At 37.5% G+C, this 24,432-nt stretch overlaps 1 protein-coding gene across 3 annotated transcripts in view; it reads left to right on the top strand.

The window, feature by feature from the left end:
- The window catches only part of LOC105483601 (translocation associated membrane protein 1), a 31,970-nt gene extending 18,858 nt beyond the window's left edge, over window positions 1-13,112 (top strand). For all 3 annotated transcript variants that reach the window (XM_011744556.2, XM_024793344.2, XM_071068125.1), the window contains exons 7-11: window positions 2,407-2,477; window positions 2,584-2,688; window positions 3,694-3,837; window positions 4,154-4,314; window positions 11,544-13,112. In XM_011744556.2, coding sequence (XP_011742858.2) covers window positions 2,407-2,477; window positions 2,584-2,688; window positions 3,694-3,837; window positions 4,154-4,314; window positions 11,544-11,617 — 555 coding nt within the window. In that variant the 3' untranslated portion in view covers window positions 11,618-13,112. The remainder of the gene's footprint in view (window positions 1-2,406; window positions 2,478-2,583; window positions 2,689-3,693; window positions 3,838-4,153; window positions 4,315-11,543) is intronic.
- Window positions 13,113-24,432: the final 11,320 nt, after the last annotated feature.

Raw genomic sequence — 24,432 nt, forward strand, 5'->3', positions numbered from 1 at the left:
CACCATGCTCGGCGTAAAATACTTTATTTAAAATTTTAGTTACAGTTAAATAAAAGTATTTCATTGTGTACTGTGTACAATCATTTTGTTCAGTACTAATGTACACACCACACTGGGAAACAGTGGCATATATATAGTGGCATTTCTACATGCATTGTACGTCAAATTGCATTGATAATACTACAAGTGAGCTTTTCTGAAATTATTATAATGGGAGAGAAGAGGTTCCCTTGTGGTTGCGTGTTATCTCAACACCCTTTCTCCTTCCTTTTGTAAGCTGAAATATTTCATTGGAAATTTACAAATTATGTAGAGAGGATCTTAAGACTGTCTACTTTCAGAGATACGTCTCTCTTCAGTTGGAAGAATGACAGTAAACTTGGTATCAATTTTGCTAAGAGTCCCAAAATACAGTACTGTAAATAGTAATATTCAGACTGTCTTATGTTCTACCTAACGCTTGATCTTTGCGCCATTCTTACTAGAGAAGAGTTTTCCATTTCAAAAGTAGACTTTAAAAAATCTCTCCTCCTCAGAAGATTTGGTGAAGTCGCTGTCTATACTGAAACACAGAGAAATGGAGGACCAATGGACCTGAACCTAACTATGCTAAATGCAAGAGATAAGTTTAGTGAGGCTGCAGAAGAACACGGTTCAGCCTGCCAGCAGCAACCCAGCATTTCCGTCGTTCTAATTAGTAACTGTAGAACATGAATAGTACTCACTAGACTAATACAATCCTTGTAAATATATATACGAAGAAAACAAAGGAAATTAGAAATGAGGTATAGGTGTTTCATCAGTCAGTAGGCTGGCCTGTTGAGCTTATCACTGTCAGTGTTTTGTAAACATTTTTACTGCAACCAAAGATGAAAAGCTTTTTACATCATAATTCATTTTGTGTGTGTGTGTGTGTATGTGTGTGTGTGTGTAAAATGTGGAATAGAATTTTCATAATACAATGTGCTATATACTCTAGCATTTTCTTTTTCTTTCTTTTTTTTTTTTTTTTTTTTGAGACAGGGCCTCGCTCTGCCACCCAGGCTGGAGCGCAGTCATGCAATCCTAACTCACTGCATCCTTGAACTCCTGGGCTCAAGCAATCTTTCTGCCTCAGCTCCCCAAGTAGCTAGGACTACAGGCACATGCCACCATGCCTGGCTAATTAAAAAAAAAAAAATTGTAGAGGTGGGGTCTCTCTATGTTGCCCAGGCTAGACTCAAACTCCCAGCTTCAAACAATCCTCCTGTCTCAGCCTCCCAAAGTGCTGGGATGAGAAGTGTGAGTCACGGTGCCTGGTCACATTTTCTATTTTATTTCATGTTTTAAAAGATGCTGGTGTGACCCCAAAATTGATTTCATGATCCACTAGTAGGTCTTTTTTTAAGAGACAGAATCTTGCTCTGTCACCCAAGCTGGAGTATAGTGACATGATCATAGCTTACTGTACCTTGAACTCCTGTGTTCAAGTGATGCTCCTCCCATGTCTGCCTCCTGAGTAGCTGGGACCATCACACCCAGCTAATTGTAGTTTTTGTAGAGACGGGGTCTTGCTGTACTGCCCAGGTTGATCTCAAACTCCTGGTCTCAAGTGATCCTCGCACCTCGGCCTCCCAGAGTGCTGGGATTACGGGCATGAACCATCACACCTGGCCCCACTAGTGGGTCTTGACTTGTGTTTTCTAAAAATACTGTTTCTGAGATAACCAGCTCAGCTAGATAACTGTGGGAGAAAAAAAGAAGTAAAAATAAAATCTAGGTACTTGGGATTACGAAGTAATTGAGGAAAAATAATATACAATTAAGGAGTAGTATAAATGAGAATAAAAAATGTTAAACTTGTGTTGACTGACAAGGGACTAAAGCATGAGCTGAAAATGTGAATGCTGTTTTAGGTAGACAAAAGTGTCTCTACTACTATAAACATAACAATTTTAATATTAGAGGAACATCAAATTGTCAGCATGTAACTATGGTTAATATTGTGTCATTTAATACATGTTCATTAGAAACAAGAGCCGTAGATCTTAGCTCTAAAGGGGATTTTGAGTTTATCTGATTGAAGCAAATCTAAGTATTCACATTTTATGGATGAAATAACTGAAGCCAGCAGAGGTTAAGTGACTTACTAATGCTATATACCTAATTGAGGATTAGAGATTGGGGTGGGGTGAGGGCAGAATAGCTTTCAGATCTCCTACTTCTGCATTTTTCACTTAAAGAGCAGAAATGAGCCAAGCACAGTGGGTCACACCTGAAATCCTAACCCTTCGGAAGGCCAAAGTTGGGAGATCTCTTGAGTCCAAGGGTTTGAGACCAGCCTGGGCAACGTAGCAAGACCCCACCTCTTAAAAAAAGGAAAGGAATGTTTTAGCATGTTTTAATCTATAATGTATTTTTTTACAGGAGGATATTCCTCGTCAGCTTGTCTACATTGGTCTTTACCTCTTCCACATTGCTGGAGCTTACCTTTTGAAGTGAGTTGGGATATTTCATGGGTGTGTAAGTAGGCTGGGCAGATAGTATGCTGACCTGTCTTAATTGGTAATTAATCTTCGCATTTTCAATTTCCTCTTTTAACAGCTTGAATCATCTAGGACTTGTTCTTCTGGTGCTACATTATTTTGTTGAATTTCTTTTCCACATTTCTCGCCTGTTTTATTTTAGCAATGAAAAGTATCAGAAAGGGTAAGTTGTTTAGCCATTCTATTTCTCGTGTAGTAAGTATTTAAAGTCATTGCCTGACATTGCCAAGATCCATGGCTTTTGGCCATTATATTACTTTTTAAGCGATTAGTAGCCACTTTAAATAAAATGAAATTATTTCTCTATTCAGACTTTGTATTTTACTCTCTAAAATGGAGCCTTTCTCAGCTAGAGAGATACTGAATTATATCTTGCAATTTTGAAGACTTTGTGGGTTTACTTTTCTGTTATAACTTCTACTTTGTTTATTGAATCGTTTTTCTTTTGGAGGAGTGATAGAGAAGTGAACTCAGAAGAAAATGAAACAATAGATAATTAGCCTTATAGATAACTAAAATATATTGATGGGGAAATTGAACTGAAAACAGAATTGGAGAGGTATAACTTGTAATTAGTGCAAAGTTGTCTTAAAAAAAGTAAAACTGGGACTCTTAATTGAGAATTAGGCATCCTGTTCTTTATAACACAGCTTTTTTGGTTTGTTTTGTCCAACATTTTCCAAAATTATTCTGAATACTAGTAGTTCTGAGGAACATTAATAGTTCTTATACAAGAAAAGAGATAAGCTAAACAGAAAATTAAACATTTATTTACTGGATTTTTTTAGAAATTTAAATAGGCTAGTATGTGTTATATCTCTTTGAGTGTGGTATATAGGCTTTCCCAGATATTTGACACAAAATTCTTTTTTGCAGAATAAGAAATGCTATTTTAATATGCCGTTACTTAATAGGAATCTAGTTTCTTTTTATTTATTTATTTATTTTGAGAGGGAGTTTCGCTGTTGTTGCCCAGGCTGGAGTGCAGTTGCACGATCTCGGCTCACTGCAACTTCCACCTTCCGGTTTCAAGCGATTCTCCTGCCTCAGCCCCCCAAGTAGCTGGGATTACAGGCGTCTGCCACCACGCCTGACTTAGGAATCTAATTTCTAATAGAATCTTGTTTTTGAGATTTCAGGAATTTGACTTACAGTCTTTTTCTTGCAGATTTTCTCTGTGGGCAGTTCTTTTTGTTTTTGGAAGACTTCTGACTTTAATTCTTTCAGTACTGACTGTTGGTTTTGGCCTTGCAAGAGCAGAGAATCAGAAGCTGGATTTCAGTACTGGAAACTTCAATGTGTTGGCTGTTAGGTATAATCAATTTAACTTTTTTTTTCACTTTATACAGCTAGATAATATATATTATCAGTTTCTCTATGTTGAATCATCTAAAAAAAGGATGAATATGAGGTTGGGGAAAATACTCATTTGATTTTATTTCATACCTTTTGCTATTTTACATGTCTAAAGTGAAGTACTAAAGCATTTAACTTTTAGGATAAATTATTAATGCACTGATAATACAATTTTCTCAAAATTATTACTAAATACTATTAAAGAAGATAGAATGTATTCAGTGGCATTGTTTTTTATACACTGTAACTTTTGATTTCTTAATATTTCTTAGAATTGCTGTTCTGGCATCCATTTGCATTACTCAAGCATTCATGATGTGGAAGTTCATTAATTTTCAGCTTCGGAGGTGGAGGGAACATTCTGCTTTTCAGGCACCAGCTGTGAAGAAGAAACCAACAGTAACTAAAGGCAGATCTTCTAAAAAAGGAACAGGTTTGTATTTAGTAAGCAATGAAAAACTCATAGAAGTAGAAAACTTTTTAAAAATTTGTTGTGGGATCTTATTTATTAGTTTGAAGGTCTTATAAAGAAAATATTATTCTGCTTTTTAACAAAATTAGAGGCAAAGTAATCTTACTGCATTCCACAATTGGGTGATCCCTTGGATGAGGAAACTCAGTTACTCCCCTCAAAAACTGTCCACTAAATTTCTCTTTGACAAGTTTTCCCTTCTTGGTTACCTTTGAGCCACTTTAGACCAAACTTTATGGACAGGTTTAGTGAATAACTAAACTAGAGGATGGTCGTTTGTTTTCAAGCATCTTATTCACATTTTAAAAAGCTGTTCACAACCTCTTCCCATCTGCCCATTTGTCCCAAGTGGAATAGCTTTTTTTTTTTTTTTTTATAACTTCTGATTGCTTGATTCTTTGTCTTTAAGCCTTCATTTAACCTGTTTTCTCTTTATGGCTTTTGCAAAAATTGAAAATGCATTGATACTACAGTTAATTTTTTCAGTGTGTATATGGTATTATGCTTAGAGCTGTAACACAGGAAGTTCCAGTTTTTAGAATACGTCCACTCTGGTTTACTCTTTTCTAAGTATTAATACCTGATAATTTACATCCTCCAGCCTGGTTTTTTTTTTTTTTTTCACGTTTGTCCCAGCAAGTCTTGGCCCTTTGCATTTTCTTAATACATTTTAGTACAATTTGAGCTGGGTGCAGTGGGGGGTACCTGTAGTCCAGCTATTCAGGAGGCTGAGGCAGGAGGATCACTCGAACCCAGAGTTCAGGGTTGCAGTGCACAATGATCGTGCCTGTGAAGAGCTACTGCACTCCAGCCTGGGCAACATAGTGCCTCTTTAGAAAAAAAAAAAAAATTGTACAACCTGGTCAATTTCCACAAAAATTGCTGGGATAGAGTTGAAATAACATCACATCTATAGATCAATTTAGGGATAACTGACTATTTCAACCTAATATATACCTCTGTTTATTTAGGTTGTCTTTCATTTCTCCAAGTAATATTTTTAATAGCTTTAATGGGATGTAATTCACATACAATAAGGTTTACCCTTTAAAGTATACATTTCAGTCATTTTTAACAGATGTTCACAAAATTGTACAAACCACTATCTAATTCCAGAATATTTTTATCACTGCAAAGAAAACCCCATGCCCATTAGCATCACTTCACATTTCCCCCTTCGTTCTGCTCCAGTACTCTCTAATCTATTTTCTGTCTCTAAGGATTGGCCTTTTCTGGACATTTCATGTAAACAGAACCATGTGATATGTGGTCTTTTGCAATTAGATAATGTTTTGAGGTTCATTCATGTCATAGCATATATAAAGACTTCATTTGTTTTTACAGCCAAATAATATTCCATTGTGTGGAACCTTATTGTATGGATATATACCGTGTTTTTATCCATTCATCATTTGATGGACATTTGAGTGCCTTTTACTTTTTGGCTATTATTAATAATGATGCTGTGAACATTTAGGTGCAAGTTTTTGTTCGAACATGTGTTTTCATTCTCTTGGGTACATGCATAGGAATGGAATTTCCAAGTCATGCTGTAACTATGTTTAACATTTTGAGGGAACTGCCAAACTGTTCTTTGAAGTGGCTATACTATTTTTACACTCAGTTTAACATCCTGATATTCAGTTGTCCTTGTGCCATTTGTTAAAAAGACTCCTTCACTATTGAACTGTCTTGATACCCTTTTCAAAAATCATTATTAAAAAAAGTTTATTTCTGGATCATGAATTCTATTGCATTTATTGGTAGATCGATTCTTATGCCAATACCACACTCTCTTGATTACTGTAGCTTTGTAGTAAGTTTTGAAAGCAGGTAATGTGAGTCCCCAATGTTGTTCTTTTTCACGATGTTTTGGTTATTCTGGGTTTCTTACATTTCCATATGAGTTTTTATTTAAGTGACAAGATCTTGCTGTGTTGCCCAGGCTAGACTTGAACACTTAGGCTCAAGGGATTCTCCCATCTCAGCCTCCCAAGTTGCTGGGACTATAGGCACATGCCACCTTACCCAGCCATTTTAATATGAATTTTATAATGAGCTTGTGAGTTTCTGCAAAAAAGCCAGCTGGGGTTTTGGTATGGATTACCTTCAATCTGTAGGTTGATATGCAGAGTATGAACATGAATGTCTGTTTATTTAGATCTTTAATCTCTTTCAATTATAGTTATCACTGTATACATCTTGCAGTTCGTTAAATTTAACCCTATTCTTTTGGATGCTGTTGTAAAATAGAACCATCTTCTTAATTCCATTTTCAGATTCTTCATTGCCAGTGTATATGAAATACAATTCACTTTTGTATATTGATCTTGTATCCTGCAACCTTGCTGAATTTATTTATTCAAATAGGTTTTTGTTTTTTGTTTTTTGGTGGGCAGTCTGGATGTTTTCTGTTGCATTTTCTTGCCAAATTGCCCTGTCTAGAACCTCACGTGTTGAACAGAAATAGAGCAGACATCCTTGTCTTGTTTTTGATCTTAGGGGTAGACATCCGTCCAGTCTTTTACCATTAAGTATGATGTTAGCTATGGGTTTTTCATAAATGACCTTTATCAGGTTGAGGAAGTTCCCCCCTGATTCCTGGTTTGTTTATTTTTGTCATGGAAGGTTGTTAGATTTTGTCAGCTGCTTTTTTTCCTGCATCTATTAAGATAACCTCGTGGGGTTTTCTTAATTTTTTCTGTTGGTATTATAGATTACATTGCTTTTCAGATGTTAAACAAATGTTACATTCCTGGGATAAATTTCACTTGGTTATGGTGTATGATCCTTTTTATCTCTTGATGGATTTGGTATGCAAGTATTTTGTTGAGGTTTTTTTGTGTCTGTAAGCATAAAAGATACTGGTGTGTATTTTTCTTGTAACATCCTTGTCTGGTTTTAGTATCAAGATAATACTGGCTTCATAGAACGAACTGGGCAGTGTTTTTTCCTTTTCTGTTTTTTGGAAGAGGTCTTCACTTGATCTTAGCCAAAATGCCAAGAAACAGTGGAAGAGTTGTTGAAGGAGATATTTTATAGGTGTCTGTATAGGAATCTCATACATTTTTCATTAAACTCATTCTCAGATATTTTCTTTTTTAAGCTAATGTACATGCTTTTTTTAAAAAACAATTTTAACTATTTGTTACGTAGTAATGCCATTTGTTTTCTTTAAGATACTATCCATGTACTGAAAAAATCTTCCTAATTCACTTAAAGTTTACACTAAAATATACAGTTATATCATCTATAAATATTATACCTTTTCATTTTCTTCCTGTATTACACTAGCTAGGACTATACCATAATATTGAATACAAGAAATGAATACTCTTGTTCCTCATATAAGAGGGAGACCTTTCGGTAGTTCATTATTAAGAATGTTTTGTAGATGCCCTTTACTCAGTTCTCTTGTATTATATTTTTTACTAAGAGTTTGTGTCCATGACTTGTAGAATGTTAAGAAATGCTTTTTCTGCAACATTTAGTCATAGAGTTTTTCTTTATTCTGTTAATGTTGTGAATTGCATTGACTATCAATGTTAAAATAATTTTGCATTTCTGACATGCATCCAAGTTGGTGATAATACAGTAGTCTCCCTGGGGGAATACATTCCAAAACCTCCAATGGATGCCTGAATCCAGGGGTGGTATCAAACTCTATATAGTCATGTGCTAAATAATGACATTTCAGTCAACAGCTATACAATATATGTGCATACATGACTCATTTATGACACTGGTCCTATAAAATTATACTGTATTTCTCCTACACCATTTCTATGTTTAGATGCATACATAGTTACCACTGTATTACAGTTGCCTACAATATTCCACACAGGAACATGCTGTGCAGGTTTTTAGCCTAGGAGCAATAGGCTATAACATATAGCCTGGGTGTGTGGTAGGCTCTACCATCTAGATTTGTGGAAGTACATTCTGTGATGTTCACACAATGATGAAATTGCCTGACACATTTCTTAAAACATAGCCTGTTAAGTGGTGTATGACTCTATATACTATGTTTTCTCCTAATACAGCTATGATAAAGTTTTATTTATAAATTAGTCACATATAACAGCATATTGTAGCAAAAGTTAATTGAATGTGGTATTTTTCTCTCTCAAAATATTATATAGTACTCACCTATTTTCAGACCATGGTTGACTGTGGGTAACTGAAACATGGAAAGCAACACTGCAAATAAGGGGAGACCATTGTACATCACTTTTGCAGAATTCCCTTTTTCATTATTTCATTAGGATTTTTGCATCTAAGTGTTTGGAAGTGTTCACCAACTAAGCCCTCTGACCTAGAGTCGTCTTTTTTTCCGAAACAGGGCCTTGCTCTGTCACCCAGACTGGAGTGCAGTGGCATGATCTTGGCTCACTGCAGCCTCAACTTTGTGGGCTTAAGCAATCCTCCCACCTCAACCTCCTGAGTAGCTGGGGCTACAGGCACATGTCACCACACCACTAGTTTTTGTGTTTTTTGTAGAGATGGGATTTCACCATGTGGCCAGAACCACAGAACCCCAAAGAGGGTGTCACAGCACTGCCTCAGGGAGCCCCTAGATCTGGGCTTCCCAAAGGACCACAGCTCTTCTCTGTTTCTTGTCATGCGCAGTGTGGTGAGCAGGGGGGCATGTTTCAGCCTTGTTTGTGCTACAGCCCTTTTAGTCCCGCCATTCAGCAGGTGCCAAGTTCTTGTCCTACATCCAGGAAGAATGAGGTATGCAGGCAACTGGAAGGTGAGCAAGGCAGAGAGGAGGTTCATTGAGAGGCGAAACAGTTCTTAGGAGATCTGGTTAGCTCCTTTCCACAGGCAGGTCATCTCATCATCTGTGCAGCCCTCATGGTTAGCTCCTATCCACAGTCTCATCATCTGCCCAAGTCTGGCTGAGTCCAGGATTTTTATAAGCTTCAGGGAGAAGGAAGTGCATAATGATTGGTCCATGGGCAGGCCCAGAAAAAGCACTATAAGTTCTCACTCCAGTCCATGGAACTGGCGGCCGGGCCCCCAGGTTTCAGGCCGTCCCTGGCTTGAAGAGGGGGGCTTCACCAGGGGCCCACGCCTTTCTGCCAAGGAAGCTCTCTGCCTCCTGCTGCCATCAACCTACCATCCATGGTGCCTAGGCTGGTCATTCCAAGAGATGCCTGCAGGCCCACACCAAGCTGCCCTCAGTCCCCCTCGGCCTCCCTCTCATGCTTGTCAGCACTCACCGTCACGATGGCCAAGGGAGCAGGGAGCTGGCATATCAGTGCTGCTCTAATCCCATGGTCAGTCTCACCTTCACTCCAAAATAGTAGTGGATGCCAGGAGTTGCAGAGTGGCCAGGCAGCGGGAGCAGGCGCTTCCAAGCCTGCAGAGGCAGTGGGGCTTCCCGGGCCCCCAACGGCTACGGCTGGGTGGCTGCAGCTGCGCCCAGGAGTGCAGGGCTCCCACCCCTCCAACTCTGAAAGGGATGGAGCTCCTGCTAGCTATGTGAAGCATGCAGCCCTGGCTGTACCTCCCACCCTACAGCCAATGTCATGGCAATAGCCACTCCATACGGGCTGCTGCTGCCATCACTGAGAGGTGAGGTTGCAGTGGGTGGAGATGATGTTGCTGGACTCCAGCTGGGATAACAGAGTGAGACCCTGTCTCAGAAAAAAAAAAAAAAAAAGATGATACTATTATTCACATTTTCTGTTTCTTAGTTGTTTCTCTTTTGGTAAATAGTGTTTTTCAAGGAATTTGTCTAGTTCATAATAAATTTGCAAATACATTGGCATAAAATTATTCATATGAACTTAATTATCCTGTTAATGCCTGTAAATGAGGAGTGATTCCTGTTTTTCATTTCTTGTGTTAGTAACGTAAGCCTTTTATCTTTTCTTCCATCAGGCAAAACCAACATTTGTCTTTTTGTGTTGATTTTCCTAGTTGTGTCTTTTCTGGATCATTGATTTCTATTCTTCTTTCCTTTTCATTGGGTTTAATTTGCAGTTTTGTTTGTGATTTACCTTCTTGAGCTGGATCTTTGGAGCACTAATTTGTATCTCTTATCAATTACATGCAGTTAAGGGTAAACTTTTCAACACCACTTTAACAGTATTTCACAAGTTTTTTGTATTGTTTTGTTTTGTTTTGTTTTTTTGAGATGGAGTCTAGCTCTATTGCCAGGCTGGAGTGCAGTGACGGGATCTCAGCTCACTGCAGCCTTCGCCTCCTGGGCTCAAGTGATTCTCCTGCCTCCCAGGTAGCCAGGATTACAGGCACCCACCACCACACCCAGCTAATTTTTGTATTTTTAGTAGAGATGGCGTTTCACCACGTTGGCCAGGCTGATCTTGAACTCCTGACCTCAGGTGCCGCCCACCTCAACCTCCCAAAGTGCTGGGATTACAGGCGTGATCTACTGTGCCCAGTCTGTATTTCACAGGTTTCGTTATGTCTTTTTCATTGTTATTCAGTTCAATGATATCTGTGCTTGGATTCCACTTGTGCTGTGATTATAGGTGCAAGCCATTATCCCTGCCTCAAACATCCATTTCTGTATGCAACTCTTACATTTTTGGAGAGAGTCAGTGAGACATTTGTTACTCCATCGTAGCTTGAAGAAGGCCATTACATTAGCCAGATGTGGTGGCACATGTCTGTAGTCCCAGCTATTTGGGAAGCTGAGGTGGGAGCATCACTTGTCCCCAGGAGTTCAAGACTACATTGAGCCATGATCATGCCACTGCACTCCAGCCTTGGTGACAGAGTCTGAAAAACAACAGTAACATAAATAAATAAAAAGAAGGCTGTAATACACCCCTCCACATGGGAATTATCCTAAACGCCAACTTTAGCATGTTGTAAACAAATATCCCCAAGGACTTTGCCGTCAGATGTGAAAAGTTTATTTCTACAGAAGGTATTTCTCTTGATTACTATTTTTAAATTCTTGTAACTTTTTAAATAGTTTTCTGTCCTGTCACTTTTTTCTGCTTTTAATAGTAGTTTTCTTTGAATTTGCTACTTTCAGTTCATTGTGTTAAACATGTTAACCAGGTTTTGTGATTGGTTAAATACTGGTAAATAAATTTCACCTGAGTATATATTGGATTTTACATTTTCTTTTCTGAAGGTATGTTTACATATAAAGATTATTACTTGCATTTATTTATAAAAGAGTAACACAGATTCTTTTCTTTTTGCAGAAAATGGTGTAAATGGAACATTAACTTCAAATGTAGCAGACTCTCCCCGGAATAGAAAAGAAAAATCTTCATAATGAATTATAAACTAATTGATTAATGTCCCCAAAGAAATCTGCTTTCTACTATATCTTTCAGCATTAGAGATTTTTCTGTTCTTGAAAATACAGTCTGTGCTCTTTGATTTTTGCTATTGTACTGTTTCATGCATTTTTTTAATGGGCATTTGAGGGGAGGATTATTGCTATGAATGAAAAAAATATTTTAGCTTAGACTAAGCTACCTGCCTTCAAAATAGTTTAGGGACCACCACCATATTTTATTTTGTTTTTATTTTTGAACATTTTTCTAATGATTTGGAGAGAAAACTATTTACAAAAATTCCACATATCAGTGATACAATTTCTTGCTGTCACCAATTTTTTATAATAGCAGAGTGGCCTGTTCTAAGAAGGCCATATTTTTTAAGTTATCTTTCAGGGTAAAATGGAACTACTATAAAGTTGGATGTCAAACTTTAATATGTTTTCAGTGTTCTCTAATTTTTAGGAATTTTTGTAACCTTTACACCTGGAAAAAAAGATTTGTAAAATTGCCAAAACAATTGTGTGCTTCATTTTATAGGTAGTGGTTATTAGTATTACATCCCCATTTTAAAAACAAAAACATAATGGTTACAACATGTGGAGTTTTATTGACATACATATTAAATCAAAGTATATTCTTAAAAGTGCTTGTGAAGTAAAATCTTTCTTGTGCATTTTCAATACTTGTAACCTGGAAATCAGAAAATATTTACTATGAACAGGAAAATCGGACTTATATAGCCCTTTTTGATATGTTTATTAATAATGATTCTTAATGGGGCTCATAATAAGTTTAATATGCACAGCATCTTAGAAAAGTTTAACCTGCAAACCCTTTTAAAACATAATGCCTACTTGATTTATATCTATAAAAAGAATGTCAGGTAATTATATTTGGAAAACATTTAATGCACTAACTTTAAAGAAATTGAAAATTCAGGTGGATAAATAGTCTTACAAAAGACAATGTGCTTTATGTTATACCTATAGCTTTGGTCCCATCTTTAATTGAGAAACATTTATCTGTATAAAACATATTTTTGGATAAATATATATATATATATTTGTATCTCTACAGAAAGGCTCTAAAAAGCATTTGAGGAAAATATTTGGTTCCCTTTTCTATAATTATCCTTTAAGATCCGTATAGCTACATTTGGTTTATTCATTGTATTTGCAGTATATATATTGTTCCTTTCAGTGTTCACATCTTGTTCCCCATTTCTCACTTGTGTCACCAGCTGTTTGTGCCATTTTTAGTGTAAAAGTTGCAGACCTATTAGATCTGCAGTTTAAGTTGCCATGCTGCTAGGAAGTTGTCCTTTTTCTTTCCAGCTGTTTACCTACTTCCTGGAAAAAGTAGTAGCTCTCTGTAGCATTATGGAGTTTCAGTGGAACCAAATCTTTGCCATTAAAAACTGGCATTATACTGAACTATACATTGAGAAATCAATCAAAATAAAAATTTTTACTTTCACAAGTTGCATCCTGGATGTTTCTGTCATTGTTGGTGTTTATGCTATTTTGGTATATAACCTCATTAAAATGTACCATATTTAAAACACTTTATAGATATTCAGAATAACCCTTTTCAAAAGTGTGTTCTGCAAATAAACAGATTCGTTCCACAGAACATTGGTGAGGACTACTGGGGGAATAGATGGTCATAACCAAATAAATCTGGGAATCACTAGATTGAACTAACCTAAAGGTGTCTCTTTATTATGGGACCATTCAGTCCTTAATATGCAAATGTGTTCCCTGGTGCACCAAGAATGTTGGCAGTGTGGGTATAATATGCAGTATTTCCCACCTTATTTGCCTGTAGAATTTTCTGTTCATCAAATTACTACAGCACTTTGTTTTCTACAGCATACACTGTGTTTACGCAAAGAAAAAAGCCCTTGATATGTAGTTACCAAGGGCTTACGTATACACACAAGCACGTATACACACAAGTATGATTATAAATTATGAGCCCTACACCCTGCTCTCAGATGTGCTGAGGAAAGTCTGTACTGGCTTCCAGATCCTGCAGAGCCTGTCATTATCACCCAGACTCAAGTCGAGCTTGGAAGCATGATGGGAATCCTGTAGAGACCTACACCTGGACAAGGCTCATGACTCTGTCTTAAACCCTGGGGAACCATGAATTAGTTGCTTTGCTGCTCCGGGGTTTAGTCTTTCCCTCCACAAAATGCCTCTTTGCTGCATTTTTTTAAACTCTAAATTGACAATTTATCATTGTATGTGGGGATCCAAAGTGGTGTTATGATTTATGAGTATAATATGGAGTAATTAAGCTAGTTAACATCCATCACCTCAAATACTTAACATTTTTTGTGATTAGAACATTTAAATTTAGTTTTGAAATGTATAATACTATTATTAACTATATTTACCATGCTGTGCAATAGAACTAAAAAGAAATTCCTTCTGCCATATTTCATACCCTTTGACCATCATCTTCCCATACCCCTCAGCTCTCAGCCTTTGTAACCATCGTTCTACACTCTGATTCTGTGAGTTTGTTTTAGATTCCACATACAAGTAAATAATGTGCCGTATTTGTCTTTCTGTGCCTGGTTTACTTAGCAAAATGTCCTTCAGTTTCATCCATGTTGTCACAAATGACAGAATGTCTTTTTTAAAGGCTGAATAGTATTCCATTGTATGTATATACCCCATTTTCCACATTTTCTTTAGCCATTCATCTGCTGATAGAGCAGACCTTAGGTTGATTCCGTAACTTGGCTATTGTGAATATAGTGCTACAGTGAACTTGGGGCTGCAAACATCTCTTCGACACACTGATTTCAAATCTTTGGGTTGAATTCCCAGAAGTGGGATTGCTGGATCATATGGTAATTCTATATTTAGTTTTTTGAAGAACTTCAGTTTTCCTTAATGGCTGTGCTAATTTACATTCTTAACAGTGTATATGGGTTCCCTTTTCTCCATATCCTTGCCCACATCTGTTATCTTTTGTCTTTGTTATGATAGCCATTGTGACAGGTGTAAGATGACATCATATTGTGGTTTCAATTGGCAGTTTTTCCATTATGTTTCCTTTAGTAGTGTTACAGTTTTTGGTCTTACATTTAAGGCCTTAATCTATTTTTGAGTTGATTTTTGCATATAGGTAAGACAAAGGTCCAATTTCATTCTGCATGTGAGTATCTAGTTTTCCTATCACCATTTATTGAAGAGACTATTCTTTTCCCATTGTATATTCTTGGCATCTTTGTGGAAAAGCAGTTGACCATGTGCATACCTGGGTTCATTTATGGGCTCTCTGTTCTGTTTCATATGTACTTGGTGTTTTCATTTTTTTGTTACATTTTGTTTTTGTTTGTCTTGCAAGTACCATGTATACCTTTGTTTTTTAAAATATATACACAGGGAGCCAGGGGTCTCACTATATTGCCCAAGCTGGTGTCAAACTCCTGGCCTTGAACAATGCTCCTGCCTCAGTATCCCAAAGTGCTGGGATTACAAGTGTGATTACTAACATTTTTTTTCAATAGTTTTTGGGGAACAGATGGTTTGGGTTACATGGATAAGTTATTTGGTGGTGATTTCTGAAATTTTGGTGTGCTTCCCACGTGAGCAGTGTACAGTGTACCCAATGTGTAGTTTTTTATGCCTCAATCCCCTCCTATCCTTCCCTGAGTCCCCAAAATCCATTGTATCGTTCTTATGCCTTTACATCCTCATAGCTTAGTTCCCACTTGTAAGTGAAAACATATGATATTTGGTTTTCCATTCCTGAGTTACTTCACTTAGAAAAATGGTCTCCAGCTCCATCCACATTGCTGCAAATGCCATTATTTTATTCCTTTTTGTGGCTGGGTAGTAGTCCACGGTATAAATATACCACATTTTCCTTATCAAGGTGTTGGTTGATGGGCATTTAGGCTGGTTCCATATTTTTGCAATTGCAAATTGTGTTGCTATAAACATGCGTGTGCAAGTGTCTTTTTCATGTAATGACTTCTTTTCCTCTGGGCAGATACCAAGTAGAAGGACTGCTGAATCAAATGGTAGTTTTACTTTTAGTTTTTTAAGGAATCTCCATACTGTTTTCTATAGTGGTTGTACTGGTTTACATTCACACCAGCAGTTTAAAAGTTCCCTTTGACAACATCCATATTAATATCTTTTTTTTTTTTTTTTTTTTTTTTAATGATGGCCATTCTTGCAGGAGTGAGGTGGTATCTCATTGTGGTTTTAATTTATATTTTCCTGACAATCAGTGATGTTGGGGATTTTTTCATCATTGGCTATTCATATATCTTCTTTTGAGAATTTTCTATTCATGTCCTTTGTGCAATTTTTGATGGGATTATTTGTTTTTTTTTCTTACTGATTTGTTTGAATTCCTTGTAGATCTGGTTATTAGTCCTTTGTTGGATACATAGTTTGTGAATATTTTCTCCTACTCTGTGGGTTGTCTGTTTATTCTGATTATTTCTTTTGCTGTGCAGAAGCTTTTTAGTTTAATTAGGTCCCATCTACTTGTTTTTTCTTTGTTGCATTCGCTTTTGGGTTCTTGGTCATGAACTCTTTGCCTAAGCCAATGTCTAGAAGAGTTTTTCTGATGTTATCTTCTAGAATTTTTATGGTTTCAGGTCTTAGATTGAAGTCTTTGATCCATCTTGAGTTGATTTTTGTATAAAGTGAGAGATGGGGATCCAGTTTCATTCTACATGTGACTTGCCAATCATCCCAGCACCATTTGTTGAATAGGGTGTCCTTTCCCTACTTTATGTTTTTGTTTGCTTTGTTTAAGATCAGTTGGCTGTAAGTATCTGGCTTTATTTCTGGGTTCTCTATTCTGTTCCACTGGTCTGTGTGCCTATTTTTATACCATGACCTTGCTGTTTTGGTAACTATAGCTTAGTTTGAAGTTGGGTAATGTGATACCTCCAGATTTGTTCTTTTTGCTTAGTCTTGCATTGGCTATGTGAGCTCTTTTTATGGATCCATATGAATTTTAGGATTGTTTTTTCTAGTTCTGTGAAGAATGATGATGGTATTTTGATGGGAATTGCGTTGAATCTGTAGATTGCTTTTGGCAGTTTGGTCATTTTCCCAATATTGATTCTACCCATCCGTGAGCATGAAATGTGTTTCCATTTGTTTGTGTCATCCATAATTTCTTTCAGCAACGTTTTGTAGTTTTCCTTATAGAGGTCTTTTACCTCCTTGGTTAGGTATATTCCTAAGTTTTGGGGGTTTGTTTGTTTGTTTTGCAGCTGTCATAAAAAGGGATTCAGTTCTTGATTTGATTCTCAGCTTGGTCATTGTTGGTGTATAGCAGTACTACTGGTTTGTGCAGTTGGTTTTGTATCCTGAGATTTTACTGAATTCATTATCAGATCTAGGAGCTTTTTGGATGAGTCTTTAGGGTTTTCTAGGCACATGATCATATCACCGTTAAACAACAACAGTTTTAATTCCTCTTCACTGCCTTGGATACCCTTTATTTCTTTCTCTTGTCAGATTGCTCTGGCTAGACTTCCAGTACTATATTGAATAGTAATGATGAAAGTGGGCATCCTTGTCTTGGTCTAGTTCTCAGGGGAAATGCTTTCAACTTTTCCCTATTCAGTATAATGTTGGCTGTGGGTCTGTCATAGATTGTCATTATTACCTTGACGTATGTCCCTTCTATGTCAATCTTGCTGAGAGTTTTAATCATAAAAGGATACTGGATTTTGTCAAATGCTTTTCTGCATCCATTGAGATGATCATAGGATTTTTGTTTTTAATTGTTTATGTGATATGTCAAAATTATTGATTTGTGTATGTTAAACCATCCCTGCATCCCTGGTACGAAACCCACTTGATCATGGTGTATTATCTTTTTGATATGCTGTTGGATTCAGTTAGCTAGTATTTTGTTGAGGATTTTTCCATGTATGTTCATCAAAGATATTGGTCTGTAGTTTTCTTTTTTTGTTACGTCCTTTACTAGTTTTGGTATTAGGCTGATACTGGCTTCATAGAGTGATTTAGAGAGGATTCCCTCTTTCACTATCTTTTAGAATAGTTTCAGTAAGATTGGTACCAATTCTTCTTGGAATGTCTGATAGGATTCAGCTGTGAATCCGTCTGTTCCTAGACTTTTTTTGTTGGCAATTTATTTTACTACTGTTTCAATCTCACTACTTGTTATTGGTCTATTCAGAATTTCTATTTCTTCCTGATTTAATCTAGGAGGGTTGTATATTTCCAGGAATTTATCCATCTCCTCTAGATGTTCTAGTTTGTGTGCATAAAGATGTTAATAGTAGCCTTGAGTGATCGTTTGTATTTCTGTGATATCCGTTTTAATAACTCCTGTTTCATTTCTAATTGAGCCTATTTGGATATTCTTTTCTTGGTTAATCTCCCTAATGGTCTGTTGATGTTTATCTTTTCCAAAAAACAGCTTTTGTTGCATTTATGTTTTTTGTTGTTGTTGTTTCCATTTTATTTACTTCTGCTCCAATTTTTGGTGTTTATTTTCTTCTGCTAGGCTTGGGTTTAGTTTGTTCTTGTTTCTCTAGTTCCCTGAGGTGTGACTTAGATTGTCTGTTTGTGCTCTTTCAGACTTTTTGATGTCGGCATTTTGGGCTCTGAACTTTGCTCTTAGCATTGCTTTGGCTGTATCCTAGAGGTTTTGATAAGTTGTAACACTGTTATTTTTCAGTTCAAATAAATTTTTAATTTCCATCTTGATTTCATTGTTGGCCCAAAGATCATTCAAGAGCAGATTATTTAATTTCCATGTATTTGTATAGTTTTGAGTGCTCTTTTTGGAGTTAACTTCCAGTTTTATTCCACTGTAGTCTGAAAAGATACTTGATATAATTTTGATTTTCTTAAATTTACTGAGACTTGTTTTGTGGCCTATCAAATGGTCTATCTTGGAGAATGTTCCATGTGCTCATGAAAAGAACATGTGCTGATGAATGTATGTATAGTCTGCAGTTATTGGATAGAATGTTCTGTGAGTATCAGTTAAGTCCATTCTGGGGTATACTTTAAGTTCATTGTTTCTTTGTTGACTTCTATCTTGATGACCTGTCTCGTGCTGTCAGTGGAGTGCTGAAGTCCCCCACTATTATTGTGTTGCTGTCTATCTCATTTCTTAGGTCTAGTAGTAATTGTTTTATAAATTTGGGAGCTCTAGTATTGGTACATATACATGTAGGATTATGATATTTTTCTGTTGGACTAACCCTTTTATCATTATATAATGTCCCTCTTTGTCCTTTTAAACTGTTGTTCCTTTAAAGTCTTTTGTCTGATAAAAAAAATAGCTACTCCTGATTGCTTTTGGTTTGCATTTGCCTGGAATATCTTTTTCTACCCCTTTACTTAAGTTTATGTGAGTCCTTATTTGTTAGATGAGTCTCTCGAAGACAGCAGATACTTGGTTGGTGAATTTTATCCGTTCCACCATACTGTATCTTTTAACTAGAGCATTTAGGCCTTTTACATTCAATGTTAATATTGAGATGTGAGGTACTACTCTATTTGTTGCCTAAGTATCTTGGTTTTCTTTCATTGTGTTATTGTTTTATAGGCCCTCTGGCATTTATGCTTTAATGAGGTTCTATTTTGGTGTATTTCAAGGTTTTGTTTCAAGATTTGTAACTCCTTTTAGCATTTATTGTAGTGCTGACTTGGTAGTGGCAAGTCCTCTCAGCATTTGTTTGTCTGAAAAAGACTCTATCTTTTCTTGACTTATGAAACTTATTTTTGCTGGATACAAAGTTCTTGACTGACAATTATTCTGTTTCAGGAGGCTAAAGATAGACCCCAATCCCTTCTAGCTTATAAGGTTTCTGCTGAGAAACCTGCTGTTAAAGTTTTCCTATAACTTTATAGATTACCTGATACGTTTGTCTCACAGCTCTTAAGATTTTTGCCTTCGTCTTGACTTTAGATAACCTGATGACTACGTGCCTAGGTGATGATCTTTTTGTGATGAACTTCTCAGGTGTTCTTTGAACTTCTTGTATTTGGATGTCTAGATCTCTAGCAAGGTCAGGGAAGTTTTCCACAATTAATGCCTCAAATAAGTTTTCCAAACTTTTAGATTTCTCTTCTTCTCAGGAACACCAATTATTCTTAGGTTTGGCCATTTAACATAATCCCAAATATCTTGGAGGCTTGATTCATTGTTTTAGATTCTTTTTTCTCTGTCTTTGTCTGATTGGGTTAATTTGAAAACCTTGTCTTCAAGCTCTGAAATTCTTTCTTCTACTTGTTCTAGTCAAGTGTTGAAACTTTCCAGTGCATTTTATATTTCTGTAAGTGTGGCTTTCATTTCCAGAAGCTGTGATTGTATTTTCTTCATGAAATCTATTTCTCTGGAGACTTTTTCATCCATATCCTATATTGTTTTTTACATTTCTTTTAGTTTTCACTTTTCTCTGGTATCACCTTGAGTAGCTTAATAATCAACCTTCTGAATTCTTTATCTGGCAATTCTGAGATTTCTTCCTGGTTTGGATCCATTGCTGATGAGTTAGTGTGATCTTTTGGGGATGTTATAGAACCCTGTTTTGTCATATTACCAGAATTACTTTTCTGGTTCCTTCTCATTTGGGTAGACAATAGTCTATTGTCTACTAAATATTCCACTAAAATATTAGTGGGAAGCTCTGGAACTCAAGGCCTACTTCAGATTATTTTGTCCCATAGGGTTATCCCCTGATGCTCTCCCCCATCCCCTAGGAATGGGGCTTCCTGAGAGCCTGACTGCAGTAATCGTTATTGCTCTTCTGGGTCTAGCCACCCAGCAGGGCTACCAGGCTCCAGGCTGGTGCTGGGGAGTGTCTGCAAAGAGTCCTGTGATATGATCCATCTTTGGGTCTTTCAGCTGTGAATACCAGCACTTGCTCTGATGGAGGTGGCAGGGGAGTGAAGAAGACTCTGAGAGTCTTTGGTTGTAGATATGTTTAGTATGCTGACTTTCTCAAATGCTGGTTATGCTAGCAGTGAAGCTGTCACATGGACAGACTCAGGACACCTGGTTAGCCAGGATGTTACAGCACAATTAGCTGTTGTTTTCTCCCTGCTCCCTGGGAGCAGGGTTATTCTGTCATGAGTTGCTGTAATGGCCTGAGTTGGTTGGCCTCTAGCCAGTATGTGGCACTGTCTAGAGAGCACCAGCTTCAGTAGTAGTAGGGAGATATAATCTTGCCCTAAGTTGGCCAGGGTAAGTATCCTGGTTTCTCAGGTGATGTGCAGGGCCATAAAAAGCCCCCAAGACTTAATATCTTATGTTTGGCTACCAGGGCAGGTAGAGAAATATCATCAGGTGGGGGCAAGGTTAGGTGGGTCTGAGCTCAGACTGTCCTTGGGAGGGGCTTGCAATGGCCACTGTGGGAGATGGGTAGTGGTTCTCAGGCCAATGGGGTTATGTTCCAGAGGGAATTATGGCTGCCTCTGCTGTGCCATATAGCTCACCAGGAAAGTGGGGGATAGCAGGTAGCAAAAGACCCCGCCTAACTCCCAGGCAGTTGGCTAGGCCAGTCTCACTCCACATTACCCCTGTCAGACATTGTCCCATGCTGTAAACTTCCGTGCTGAGAAAGGAAGCATAGCTTTCAGCTTGCCCCTCCCTATCTGCCCCAATGTCAGAGGCAGCTCCTTCACTCGTATCTGTAGCAGTTCCCATTCACTTCTTGGATTCTGCTCAAGAAAATTCATGTCCAGTCAAAATTACTACAAATTTCAGTTGGAAGCTTCTTTCACCCTGTGACCCCTCCCTAATTCCGCTGGCTGCCTTTCCTGAGGGTTCCTGTGAAATACAGTCAGGGATGGTTTCCCTGGGCTCCGGCTGGAGACTGGGAGTGCCTTCAAGACTCTTCCCGCTGCTGCTTCTACTTTTATATTTCACGTGGCTCCCTAAATCAGCTGTAGGTAAGGTTAAATTCTTCTCCCATGATCTGGATTTTCAGATTCCCCAGTGGGGGATGTGTGTCCAGAAGCAGGTTTTCTCCCTCTCGTGCTTTGAGAACTCACAGTTTTTTGCCTCTCTCGTGGAATTTGCAGTGGTGTGCCACTTCTTTCAAAGGATCTAGGATTTCTTTTGGTTTTCCTGGTACATTTCGGGGGTGGTTTTTCGAGCAAAAGTTCACGGTGTGAGTCGCCACACACTGTTCTGTCCATTTAAGTGGTAGCCGCACATTAGCTCTGTCTCCTATCTGCCATCTTCCTCAGACTCTACTATCACTTTTTAGTATAGTTTGAAATACTAGTTTGAAATCAGGTAGTGTGATGCTTCCAGCTTTGTTCTTTCTGCTCATAATTGCCCTGGTTATTCAGGGTTTTTTGTACTTCCATTTGTATTTGAGCATCGTTTTCTATGTTTCTAAGAAAAACAACATTGGAAGTTTGATAGGGATTGCATTGAATCTGCAGATTGCTTCAGGCAGTATGGACATTTTAACAATATTCTAATCCGGCCAGGCGTGGTGGCTCATGCCTGTAATTCTAGCACTTTAAGGCCAAGGCAGGCAGATCATGAGGTCAGGAGATCGAGACCATCCTGGCTAACACAGTGAAACCCCATCTCTACTAAAAATACAAAAAATTAGCCGGGTGTGGTGGTGGGTGCCTGTAGTCCCAGCAACTCAGGAGGCTGAGACAGAATAACAGTGTGAACCCAGGAGGCAGAGCTTGCTTGCAGTGAGCCGAGATCATGCCACTGCACTCTAGCCTGGGCAACAGAGCGAGACTCTGTCTCAAAAAAAAAAAAAAAAAACGAAAAAAAACCCAATATTCTAATCCATGAATATGGGATATCTTTCCATTTATTTGTCTTCTTCAATTTTTTTCATTAGTGTTTTATAACTTTTAGTGTACAGGTTTTTCACTTTCTTGATTAAATTTAGTCCTAAATGTTTTGTTTTATTTTTTATAGCTATCGAAAGATTATTCTATTGATTTCTTTTTTGGATAGTTTGTTGAAGATCATGTTGCCAACAAACAATGACAATTCTACTTCTTTCTTTCATATTTGGATGCCTTTTCTTTCTTTCTCTTGCCTAATTGCTTTGGCAAGGACTTCAATACTACTTTGAATAGAAGTGGTGAGAATGGGCATTCTTGTCTTGTTCCAGATCTTAGAGGAGAGACTTTCGATTTTTTCACCACTGAGTATAACATTAGCTGTAGGCTTCTCATATATGGTCTTTATTGTGTTGAGGCACATTCCTTCTATACCTAATTTGGTGACAGTTTTTATTATGAAAAGATGTTGAGTTTTGGCAAATGCTTTTTCTGTGTGTAATGAGGTGATGGTATGGTTTTTGCTCTTCATTCTGTTAATATGATGTATCACGTTTATTGATTAGCATACCTTGAACCATGCTTGCATGCCAGAGATAAATCCCACATGATCATGATGATGATATTTTTAATGTGTTGTTGAATTTGGTTTGCTAGTATTTTGTTTAGGGCTATTGCCTCTGTGTTCATCAAGGATATTGGCCTGCAATTTTCTTTTTTTGTGTGTGTGTAATGTACTTGTCTGGCTTTGGTACCAAAGTAATTCTGGCCTTATAAAAATAGTTTTGAAATAGCCTTCCTCAGCTGCATGCAGTGGCTTATGCCTGTAATCCCAGCACTTTGGGAGGCCAAGGCTGAAGGATCACTTGAGGCCAAGGAATGGAGACCAGCTTGGGAAACATAGCAAGACCCTAGTCTCTAAAACAGTAAAAACTTAGCCAGGCATGGTGGCATGCACCTGAAGTCCTGTCTACTTGGGAGGCTGACTGAGGCTGAGGTGGCAGGATTGCTTGAACCCAAAAGTTTCAGGCTGCAGTGAGTCATGATCTGCCACTGCACTCCAGTAGGCAACAATGAGACTCTGTCCAAAAAAAATTTTTTTTAATTTCTCCTCTTTGTTTTTTTGGAAAACTTTGAGAAGAGTTAGTATTAGTTCTTCAAATGTTTTGTAGAATTTAGCAATGAAGTCATCAGGTCCTGGCCTTTTTTTTGTAGGAGACTTTGTTACTGATTCAATCTCCATACTGATTATTGGTCTGTCCACATTTTCTATTTCTATATGATTTAGTCTTTTTAGGATGTACATGTCTAGTAATTTATCCATTTCTTTTAAGTTACCTAACTTATTGGTATCTAATTGTTGATAGTAGTCTCCTATGATCTTTTATTTCTGGGGTATCAGTTGTAATGTCTCCTCTTTCATTTCTGATTTTATTTATTTGGGTATTCTCTTTTTTCTTAGTCTACCTAAGGGTTTGTGAATTTTATCCTTTCAATAAACCACCTCTGTTTCATTGATATTTTGTATTTTTTTAGTATCTATTTTATTTATTTCTGCTCTTTATTATTTCATTCCTTCTGCTAACTTTGGGCTCAGTTTTTTCTTGTTCTAGGTAGTTCCTTCAGGTATAATATTAGGTTGTTTGCGTTTTTTGTTATTGTTGTTTGGAGACAGGGTCTTGCTCTGTCACTCAGGCTGAAGGCCAGTGGTGCAATCATGGCTCACTGCAGCCTCTACCTCCTGGGCTCAAGTGAGTCTCCCATCTCAACCTCCTGAGTAGCCGGGAACACAGGTGTGTGCCATCATACTCAGCTAACTTTTTAAAAATTTTTATAGAGATAGGGTTTCCCTATGTTGCCCAGGCTGATCTCAAACTCCCAGGCCCAAGTGATCCTCCCGCCTCAACATCTCAAAGTGCTGGGATTATAGGCATGAGTCACTGTGTGCAACCATCTTCTTTTTTGATGTAGGCATTTATTGTTGTAAACTTTACTCTTAAACCTGCTTTTGC

Source organism: Macaca nemestrina, chromosome 8 (genome assembly GCF_043159975.1).
Source record: "Macaca nemestrina isolate mMacNem1 chromosome 8, mMacNem.hap1, whole genome shotgun sequence".
NCBI classification, from domain to species: Eukaryota; Metazoa; Chordata; class Mammalia; order Primates; family Cercopithecidae; genus Macaca; species Macaca nemestrina.